Source organism: Chiloscyllium plagiosum, unplaced genomic scaffold (genome assembly GCF_037043375.1).
Source record: "Chiloscyllium plagiosum isolate Xiang-an unplaced genomic scaffold, Cpla_swu_hap1 HiC_scaffold_40, whole genome shotgun sequence".
Lineage (NCBI taxonomy): Eukaryota > Metazoa > Chordata > Chondrichthyes > Orectolobiformes > Hemiscylliidae > Chiloscyllium > Chiloscyllium plagiosum.
In genome coordinates this window covers 4,737,357-4,747,961 of record NW_028270178.1, presented here as the reverse complement: position 1 = coordinate 4,747,961, position 10,605 = coordinate 4,737,357, and the positions used below count along the sequence as shown (strand labels likewise).

At 55.9% G+C, this 10,605-nt stretch overlaps 1 protein-coding gene across 1 annotated transcript in view; it reads right to left on the bottom strand.

Annotated features, from left to right (window-relative positions):
• pea15 (proliferation and apoptosis adaptor protein 15) overlaps positions 1-10,605 on the bottom strand; it is a 75,663-nt gene that overhangs the window by 43,207 nt on the left and 21,851 nt on the right. The window contains exons 2-4 of the mRNA XM_087981613.1: positions 6,407-6,477; positions 2,543-2,735; positions 1,758-1,913 (exon numbers count right to left, since the gene is read on the bottom strand). Coding sequence (XP_087837739.1) covers positions 1,758-1,913; positions 2,543-2,729 — 343 coding nt within the window. The 5' untranslated portion in view covers positions 2,730-2,735; positions 6,407-6,477. The remainder of the gene's footprint in view (positions 1-1,757; positions 1,914-2,542; positions 2,736-6,406; positions 6,478-10,605) is intronic.

Below are 10,605 nucleotides of genomic sequence, written 5' to 3'. Positions count from 1 at the left end.
CAAACTCTTCTCCCTCTCCCTCACTCCCTCCAAATTCCTCTCCCTCACTCCCTCTAAACTCTTCTCCCTCTCCCTCACTCTCTCCAAACCCCTCTCCCTCACTCCCTCCAAACTCCTCTCCCACACTCCCTTCAAACCCCTCTCCCTCTCCCTCACTCCCTCCAAACCCCTCTCCCTCTCGCTGCAAACCCCTTTCCCTCACACCCTCCGAACCCCCCTCCCTCTCCCTCTCCCACACTCCCTCCAAACCCCTCTCCCACACTCCCTCCAAAAACCCTCTCCCTCACTCCCTCCAAACCCCTCTCCCTCTCCCTCACTCCCTCCAAATCCCTCTCCCCACACTCCCTCCAAACCCCTCTCCCTCTCCCTCACTCCCTCCAAAACCCTCTCTCTCTCCCTCACTCCCTCTAAACCCCTCTCCCACACTCCCTCCAAAAACCCTCTCCCTCACTCCCTCCAAACCCCTCTCCCTCTCCCTCACTCCCTCTAAACCCCTCTCCCTCACTCCCTCCAAACCCCTCTCCCTCACTCCCTCCAAATCTCTCTCCCTCACTCCCTCCAAACTCTTCTCCCTCTCCCTCACTCCCTCCAAATTCCTCTCCCTCACTCCCTCTAAACTCTTCTCCCTCTCCCTCACTCTCTCCAAACCCCTCTCCCTCACTCCCTCCAAACTCCTCTCCCACACTCCCTTCAAACCCCTCTCCCTCTCCCTCACTCCCTCCAAACCCCTCTCCCTCTCGCTGCAAACCCCTTTCCCTCACACCCTCCGAACCCCCCTCCCTCTCCCTCTCCCACACTCCCTCCAAACCCCTCTCCCACACTCCCTCCAAAAACCCTCTCCCTCACTCCCTCCAAACCCCTCTCCCTCTCCCTCACTCCCTCCAAATCCCTCTCCCACACTCCCTCCAAACCCCTCTCCCTCTCCCTCACTCCCTCCAAACCCTCTCCCTCTCCCTCACTCCCTCTAAACCCCTCTCCCACACTCCCTCCAAAAACCCTCTCCCTCACTCCCTCCAAACCCCTCTCCCTCTCCCTCACTCCCTCCAAACCCCTCTCCCGCTCCCTCACTCCCTCCAAACCTCTCTCCCTCACTCCCTCCAAACCCCTCTCCCTCACTCCCTCCAAAATCCTCTCCCTCACTCCCTCCAAACCCCTCTACCTCTCCCACACTCCCTCCAAACCCCTCTCCCTCCAAACCCCTCTCTCTCACTCCCTCCAAACCCCTCTACCATACTCCCTCCAAACCCCTCTCCCTCACTCCCTCCAAACCCCTCTCTCACTCCCTCCAAACCCCTCTCTCTCACTCCCTCCAAACTCTTCTCCCTCTCCCTCACTCCCTCCAAACCCCTCTCCCTCACTCCCTCCAAACCCCTCTCCCTCACTCCCTCCAAACCCCTCTCTCACTCCCTCCAAACCCCTCTCTCTCACTCCCTCCAAACTCTTCTCCCTCTCCCTCACTCCCTCCAAACCCCTCTCTCTCACTCCCTCCAAACTCTTCTCCCTCTCCCTCACTCCCTCCAAATCCCTCTCCCTCATTCCCTCCAAACCCCTCTCCCACACTCCCTCCAAACCCCTCTCCCTCCAAACCCCTCTCCCTCCAAACCCCTCTCCCTCTCCCTCACTCCCTCCAAACCCCTCTCCCCCCTCACCCAAAACACCCCACCCCTCAGACTCCGCATCCACCCCAACTAAACTGAGGCCCCCCCCGCCCCCGGCCCCGCCCCACCAGTCTGAGGACCCTCTGGCCCCTCCCTCACCTTTGTACTTGATGGCACTGGGGATGCGGGTGAATTTGGATTCGATCTCCTGTTCCTCGCTGACCTTGAGTACCTTTGTCCTGTACTCCAACACCATGGTCAGCAGGTCAGGTCTCCGTGATAGTTCAAACACATGCTCAATGTACGACAGGTTATCTACAGCAGGAAGGGCCACAATTAGGCTGCACGCATGCTCGCTCACCTCCCATCACCTCACATTCTCAGGCCCTGACTCCCATTCCCGAGCCTTGGGGCCTACTCTCAGTCCTCGACTCCCACTACCGGGCCCTGGGGCCCACTCTCAGGCCCTTACTCCTGTTCCTGGGCCCTGGGGCCTACTGTCAGGCCCCGACTCCCACTACCGGGCCCTGGGGCCCACTCTCAGGCCCTTACTCCTGTTCCTGGGCCCTACTGTCAGGCCCCGACTCCCACTACCGGGCCCTGGGGCCTACTCTCAAGCCCTGACTTCTGTTCCCGGGCCCTGGGGCCTACTCTCAGGCCCAGACTCCCATTCCTGAGCTATGGGGCCTACTCTCCGGCCCGACTCCCGTTCCCAGGCCCTGGGCCTACTCTCAGGCCCTGACTCCCCTTCCCGGGCCCTGGGGCCTACTCTCAGGCCCTGACTCGCGTTCCTGAGCCCTGGGGCCTACTCTCAGGTCCTGACTCCCGTTCCCGAGCTATGGGGGCCTACTCTCAGGCCCTGACTCCCCTTCCCGAGCTATGGGGCCTACTCTCAGGCCCTGACTCCCGTTCCCGGGCCCTGGGGCCTACTCTCAGCCTCCCACCTTTGGAGAGCTTGTCGTGTTTTTCCAAGAAGTTGAACCACTCCTTGCATCCGGTCAGCTCCTGGCTTCTGTTGCTTGGAATGTCCTCTTTGCAGGCCAGTTTCAGTTGGTTCAGGTCCTCTGCTGTGATGTTGGATGAGAGGTCATCGAGCAAGGCAGCAAACTGGACCAACTCTGTGTCTGCCATGATCCTCTGAGGGAAACATAGAGAGAGAGAGAGAGAGAGAGAGAGTTAGCAACGTAGAAAATCAGCCCTTTCGAGACTGCTCACCCCCGTGTGGTCATCCAACGCAGTCCTCTGCTCCGACCTCCTCTCTTCGGGCCTAAAGACTATCTCTAACTTCTTCCGGCTTTCATTGGGGCAGAATTCCACAGGCCCCTCACTCTCTGGGTCAAGAGACTGTTCCTAATCTCAGTCCCAAATGGTCTACCGCGTACTCTGAGACTGTGACCATCCCTCCCCACCCCACCTCCCGTTTCTAAACAGACAGGTGTCAGGATTGAGAGAGGGAGCGGGCGAGTGAGAGAAGCAACTGAAAAAAATCAGGCACTGAGAAAGGGACAGTAGGGAGATGGAGGGACGGAGAGAAGGGAGATGGGGGGACAGAGAGAGGGAGAGGAGAGAGATGGAGGGACTGAGAGAGGGTGAGAAGGGAGATGGGGGGACAGAGAGAGGGAGAGGAGAGATGGAGGGACTGAGAGGGAGATGAGAGAGATGGAGGGACTGAGAGGGAGATGAGAGAGATGGAGGGACTGAGAGAGGGAGAGGAGAGAGATGGAGGGTCTGAGAGAGGGAGATGAGAGAGATGGAGGGTCTGAGAGAGGGAGAGGAGAGAGATGGGGGGTCTGAGAGAGGGTGAGAAGGGAGATGGGGGGACAGAGAGAGGGAGAGGAGAGAGATGGAGGGACTGAGAGAGGGTGAGAAGGGAGATGGGGGGACAGAGAGAGGGAGAGGAGAGAGATGGAGGGACTGAGAGAGGGTGAGAAGGGAGATGGAGGGACTGAGAGAGGGTGAGGAGAGATGGAGGGACTGAGAGGGAGATGAGAGAGATGGAGGGACTGAGAGGGAGATGAGAGAGATGGAGGGACTGAGAGAGGGAGAGGAGAGAGATGGAGGGTCTGAGAGAGGGAGATGAGAGAGATGGAGGGTCTGAGAGAGGGAGAGGAGAGAGATGGGGGGTCTGAGAGAGGGAGAGGAGAGAGATGGAGGGTCTGAGAGAGGGAGAGGAGAGAGATGGAGCGTCTGAGAGAGGGAGAGGAGAGAGATGGAGCGTCTGAGAGAGGGAGAGGAGAGAGATGGAGGGACTGAGAGAGGGAGAAGAGAGAGATGGAGGGTCTGAGAGAGGGAGATGAGAGAGATGGAGGGTCTGAGAGAGGGAGAGGAGAGAGATGGAGGGTCTGAGAGAGGGAGAGGAGAAGATGGAGGGTCTGAGAGAGGGAGAGGAGAGAGATGGAGGGACTGAGAGAGGGAGAGGAGAGAGATGGAGGGACTGAGAGAGGGAGAGAGATGGAGGGACTTAGAGAGGGAGAGGAGAGAGATGGAGGGTCTGAGAGAGGGAGAGGAGAGAGATGGAGGGTCTGAGAGAGGGAGAGGAGAGAGATGGAGGGACTGAAAGAGGGAGAGGAGAGAGATGGAGGGACTGAGAGAGGGAGAGGAGAGAGATGGAGGGACTGAGGGAGAGGAGAGAGATGGAGGGACTGAGAGAGGAAGAGGAGAGAGATGGAGGGACTGAGAGAGGAAGAGGAGAGAGATGGAGGGACTGAGAGAGGGAGAGGAGAGAGATGAAGGGTCTGAGAGAGGGTGAGAAGGGAGATGGAGGGACTGAGAGAGGGAGAGGAGAGAGATGGAGGGACTGAGAGAGGGAGAGGAGAGAGATGGAGGGTCTGAGAGAGGGAGAGGAGAGAAATGGAGGGACTGAGAGAGGGAGAGACTGAGAGAGGGTGAGAAGGGAGATGGAGGGACTGAGAGAGGGAGAGGAGAGAGATGGAGGGACTGAGAGAGGGAGAGGAGAGAGATGGAGGGTCTGAGAGAGGGAGAGGAGAGAGATGGAGGGACTGAGAGAGGGAGAGGAGAGAGATGGAGGGACTGAGAGAGGGTGAGAAGGGAGATGGAGGGACTGAGAGAGGGAGAGGAGAGAGATGAAGGGTCTGAGAGAGGGAGAGGAGAGAGATGGAGGGACTGAGAGAGGGAGAGGAGAGAGATGGAGGGTCTGAGAGAGGGAGAGGAGAGAGATGGAGGGACTGAGAGAGGGAGAGGAGAGAGATGGAGGGTCTGAGAGAGGGAGAGGAGAGAGATGGAGGGACTGAGAGCGGGTGAGAAGGGAGATGGAGGGACTGAGAGAGGGAGAGGAGAGAGATGGAGGGACTGAAAGAGGGAGAGGAGAGAGATGGAGGGACTGAGAGAGGGAGAGGAGAGAGATGGAGGGACTGAGGGAGAGGAGAGAGATGGAGGGACTGAGAGAGGAAGAGGAGAGAGATGGAGGGACTGAGAGAGGAAGAGGAGAGAGATGGAGGGACTGAGAGAGGGAGAGGAGAGAGATGAAGGGTCTGAGAGAGGGTGAGAAGGGAGATGGAGGGACTGAGAGAGGGAGAGGAGAGAGATGGAGGGACTGAGAGAGGGAGAGGAGAGAGATGGAGGGTCTGAGAGAGGGAGAGGAGAGAAATGGAGGGACTGAGAGAGGGAGAGACTGAGAGAGGGTGAGAAGGGAGATGGAGGGACTGAGAGAGGGAGAGGAGAGAGATGGAGGGACTGAGAGAGGGAGAGGAGAGAGATGGAGGGTCTGAGAGAGGGAGAGGAGAGAGATGGAGGGACTGAGAGAGGGAGAGGAGAGAGATGGAGGGACTGAGAGAGGGTGAGAAGGGAGATGGAGGGACTGAGAGAGGGAGAGGAGAGAGATGAAGGGTCTGAGAGAGGGAGAGGAGAGAGATGGAGGGACTGAGAGAGGGAGAGGAGAGAGATGGAGGGTCTGAGAGAGGGAGAGGAGAGAGATGGAGGGACTGAGAGAGGGAGAGGAGAGAGATGGAGGGTCTGAGAGAGGGAGAGGAGAGAGATGGAGGGACTGAGAGCGGGTGAGAAGGGAGATGGAGGGACTGAGAGAGGGAGAGGAGAGAGATGGAGGGTCTGAGAGAGGGAGAGGAGAGAGATGGAGGGACTGAGAGAGGGAGATGAGAGAGATGGAGGGACTGAGAGAGGGAGAGGAGGGAGAGGAGAGGGATGGAGGGACTGAGAGAGGGAGAGGAGAGGGATGGAGCGTCTGAGAGAGGGAGAGGAGAGGGATGGAGGGACTGAGAGAGGGAGATGAGAGAGATGGAGGGTCTGAGAGAGGGAGAGGAGAGAGATGAAGGGACTGAGAGAGGGTGAGAAGGGAGATGGAGGGACTGAGAGAGGTAGAGGAGAGGGATGGAGGGACTGAGAGAGGGAGAGGAGAGAGATGGAGGGACTGAGAGAGGGAGAGGTGAGGGATGGGACTGAGAGAGGGAGATGGAGGGACTGAGAGAGGGCGAGAAGAGAGATGGAGGGACTGAGAGAGATGGAGGGACTGAGAGAGGGAGAGGAGAGAGAGAGAATGGGAGAGAGTGGGAGAGTAAATAGAGTGAGAAAGGGAAGGAGTTAAAACACAGACAGAGACGAAGACAGAGAGTGAGAACAGAAAGATAACGAGAGAAAAGGAAAGAGAGTTAGAGAGAGAGAGAGAGAGAGAGACAGAGAGAGAGAGAGAGAGAGAGATGGAGAGAGACAGAATTAGAGACAGATAGGAAAATGGAGAGAGAGAGAGAGAGAGATGGACAGAAAGAAAGAAAGATTCCTGATGAAGGGCTTTTGCCCGAAACGTTGATTCCCCTGCTCCTCGGATGCGGCCTGACCTGCTGCGCTTTTCCAGCACCACAGTCTGATCTAAACTCGGGTTTCCAGCATCTGCAGTCCTCTCTTTTGCCTGAAAAGAAAGACAGAGAGAGATAGGGAGAGAGAGAGGGACAGAAAGCGAGATGGGGAGAGAGAGAGAGAGACTGTAAGAGACAGAGACGGGGAGAGACTGAGAGTGGGGCAGCCGGAAAGAGAGAGACAGACAGAGGAAAAATGGAGACAGAGAGAGAAAGACGAGGAGAGTCCCGATGGGCAGAGAGAGAGCAGAATGAAGAGGCAGTCAGACAGAGAAGCCAGAGAGAGGAGACTGGCAGACAGATGGAGAGAGGCAGTACAGGGAGGGTGGATAACCAGGGTACAGTACCCTATGCCCTACACACTCTAGTCTCTGCTGCAGTACCCAACAGCAGCCTGGTCAGACCCTGGACACAGCTCCTGCTTGTTGACAGACAGTGACCAGACGAGACAGAGGGAGGGAGGGAGGGAGGGAGCTCACAAATCCACTCCCTCTCTTCCCACCAGCCCCCAGCAAGCCTCACTCCCCATCTCCCGCTGCTCAAAACCGGCCTCTTCCATACACTGTCTCCCTGGAAACCAGGCATTCCAGAGGCTCCAGCGAGTGGTTACCAGGGAGACAGCTCCGAGATCCCAGAGAGTGAGGGATGCGAGCGAGAGAGAGAGAGAGAGAGAGAGAGTGCGGAAATCTCGGGCCGGAATGGAGAGTGACTCAGCCGGGAGTCACGCTGTCACTACAACTCAGAGCAGATACCTTCCCAAACCCTCTGCACACTCACACACGCACTCACACACATACTCAAACTCACACACATACACACACACACTCGCACTCAAACACACACTCATTCAATCACACTCACACACACACACACAGACTCTCACACACATTCACACACACACACATTCACACTCGCACACACTCATACACACACACACTCACACTTGCGCGCACACACACTCGCACACTTGCGCGCACACACACTTGCACACTTGCGCACACACTCGCACACACACACTCGCACACACACTCGCACGCGCACACACTCGCACACACACACGCGCACACACACTCGCGTGCGCACACACTCTCGCACACACACTCGCGCACACAAACTCGCGTGCACACGCGCACGCACACACACACACACATACACGCACTCACACACACACTCAAACACACATTCACACAGACACACACACACTCACACTCACACTCAAACACACACACTCACACGCACTCACACACACTCATACTCACACACTCACTCACATACACACACACTCACACACTCACTCACATTCACTCACACACACGCGCACACACACACGCGCACATGCACATACTCACACACACTCAAACTCATACTCACACACACACTCACTCTCACACTCACATTCACACACAGACACACACACACACTCACTCATACACTCACAATCACTCACTCACACTCACATACACTCACTCACACACACTCACATACTCACACACGCGCTCACACACTCATACACACTCACACACTCAAACACTCACACATACTCTCACTCACTGTCACACTCACAAATCACACACAGACACACACACTCAAACACACACACACATTCACACACAGACACACACACGTGCACGCACACACACACACTCGCACACTTGCACGCACACACACACACTCGCGCGCGCACACACTCGCGCGCGCACAAACTCGCGTGCACACGCGCACGCACACACACACACACGCACTCTCACACATACACGCACTCACACACACACTCAAACACACACACATTCACACAGACACACACACACTCACACTCACACACACACTCACACTCACTCACGCACTCACACACACTCATACTCACACACTCACTCACATACACACACACACTCACACACTCACTCACATTCACTCACTCACACACGCGCACACACACACGCGCACATGCACATACTCACACAAACTCAAACTCATACTCACACACACACTCACTCTCACACTCACATTCACACACAGACACACACACACACTCACTCATACACTCACAATCACTCACTCACACTCACATACACTCACTCACACACACTCACATACTCACACACGCGCACACACACTCATACACACTCACACACTCAAACACTCACACATACTCTCACTCACTGTCACACTCACAAATCACACACAGACACACACACTCAAACACACACACACATTCACACACAGACACACACACGTGCACGCAAACACACACACACTCGCACACTTGCACGCACACACACACACTCGCGCGCGCACAAACTCGCGTGCACACGCGCACGCACACACACACGCACTCTCACACATACACGCACTCACACACACACTCAAACACACACATTCACACAGACACACACACACTCACACTCACACACTCACTCACATACACTCACACACACACACTCACTCACATACACACACACACTCTCACTCACATTCACTCACACACGCGCACACACACTCATACACACACACACTCACTCTCACACACACACGCGTGCACACGCGCACATGCACATACTCACATACACTCACTCACAATCACTCACTCACTCTCACATACACTCATTCACACACACACTCACATTTACTCACTCACACTCACTCACACGCGCACATGCACACACTCACACACACTCAAACACACACACTCTCACTCACACTCACAAATTCACACACACACACACACACACACATTCACACACACACACGTGCACGCCACACACACACTCACACTCGCGCGCACACACTCATACTCAAACACGCACTCGCACGCACGCGCACACACTCGCACACACTCACACACATTTACACTCACTCACTCGCACACTCACAGTCGCACACACACTCGCACACTCACACTCGCACACTCACACTCGCACACACTCGCACTCACACGCACACACACACTCGCACACACACACTCGCACTCACACACACATTCACACACACTCACACATTCACACACACTCTCACTCGCACACACACACACTCACTCGCACACACACTCGCACCCACGCACACACTCGCGCACACACACACTCACTAACACACTCTCTCACACATTCACACACACACACATTCACACTCACATACTCGCACACTCATACACACACACACACTCACTCGCACACTTGCGAGCACACACACTCGCACACACACACTTGCGCGCACACGCACACTCGCACACGCACACACACTCGCACACTTGCGCGCACACACACTCGCACACAGGCACTCGCGCACAAACATTCGCGCATGCACACACTCGCACACACACTCACTCTCTCTCGCACACACACTCACTCTCTCTTACACACACACACACATTCACACACACTCTCACACACACACTCAAACACACTCACACTCACTCACACGCACTCTCTCACGTTCACACACTCACATACACTCACACTCACAGACACTCACACACTCACACACACACACACTCACTCACACTCACTCACACACACGCACACAAACACACTCACTCTGACACACACACACACTCACACAGACACACTCACTCACACACACTCACACGTGCACACACTAGCACGCACACATTCACACGCTCACAAAGACACAAACTCACACAGACACACACACACACATACACACGTGCGCACACACACATACACACACACTCACTCTCACACACACTCGCTCACACACACACTCGCGCGCACACACTCATACTCACACTCACACACTCACACTCACACATTCACACACAGACACACACACACACTCACTCACACACACAAACACACTCACATGCACTCACACGCACTCTCACGCACTCACTCACACACATTCACTCACTCACACACACACGCGCACACACACACTCATACACACACACACTCATACACACACACACACTCACCCACACACGCGCGCGCACAAGCGCACACTCTCACACTCAAACACACTCATACACACTCGCACACACACTCACACAGTCACTCACTCACACTCATTCACACTCACGTGCACACACGCGCCAGCGCGCACACACTCATACTCACGCACACTCTCGCAGGCACACTCTCGCAGGCACACTCTCGCACGCACACACTCGCGCACACACACTCGCGCACACACACTGGCACACACACACTCGCATACACATACACACA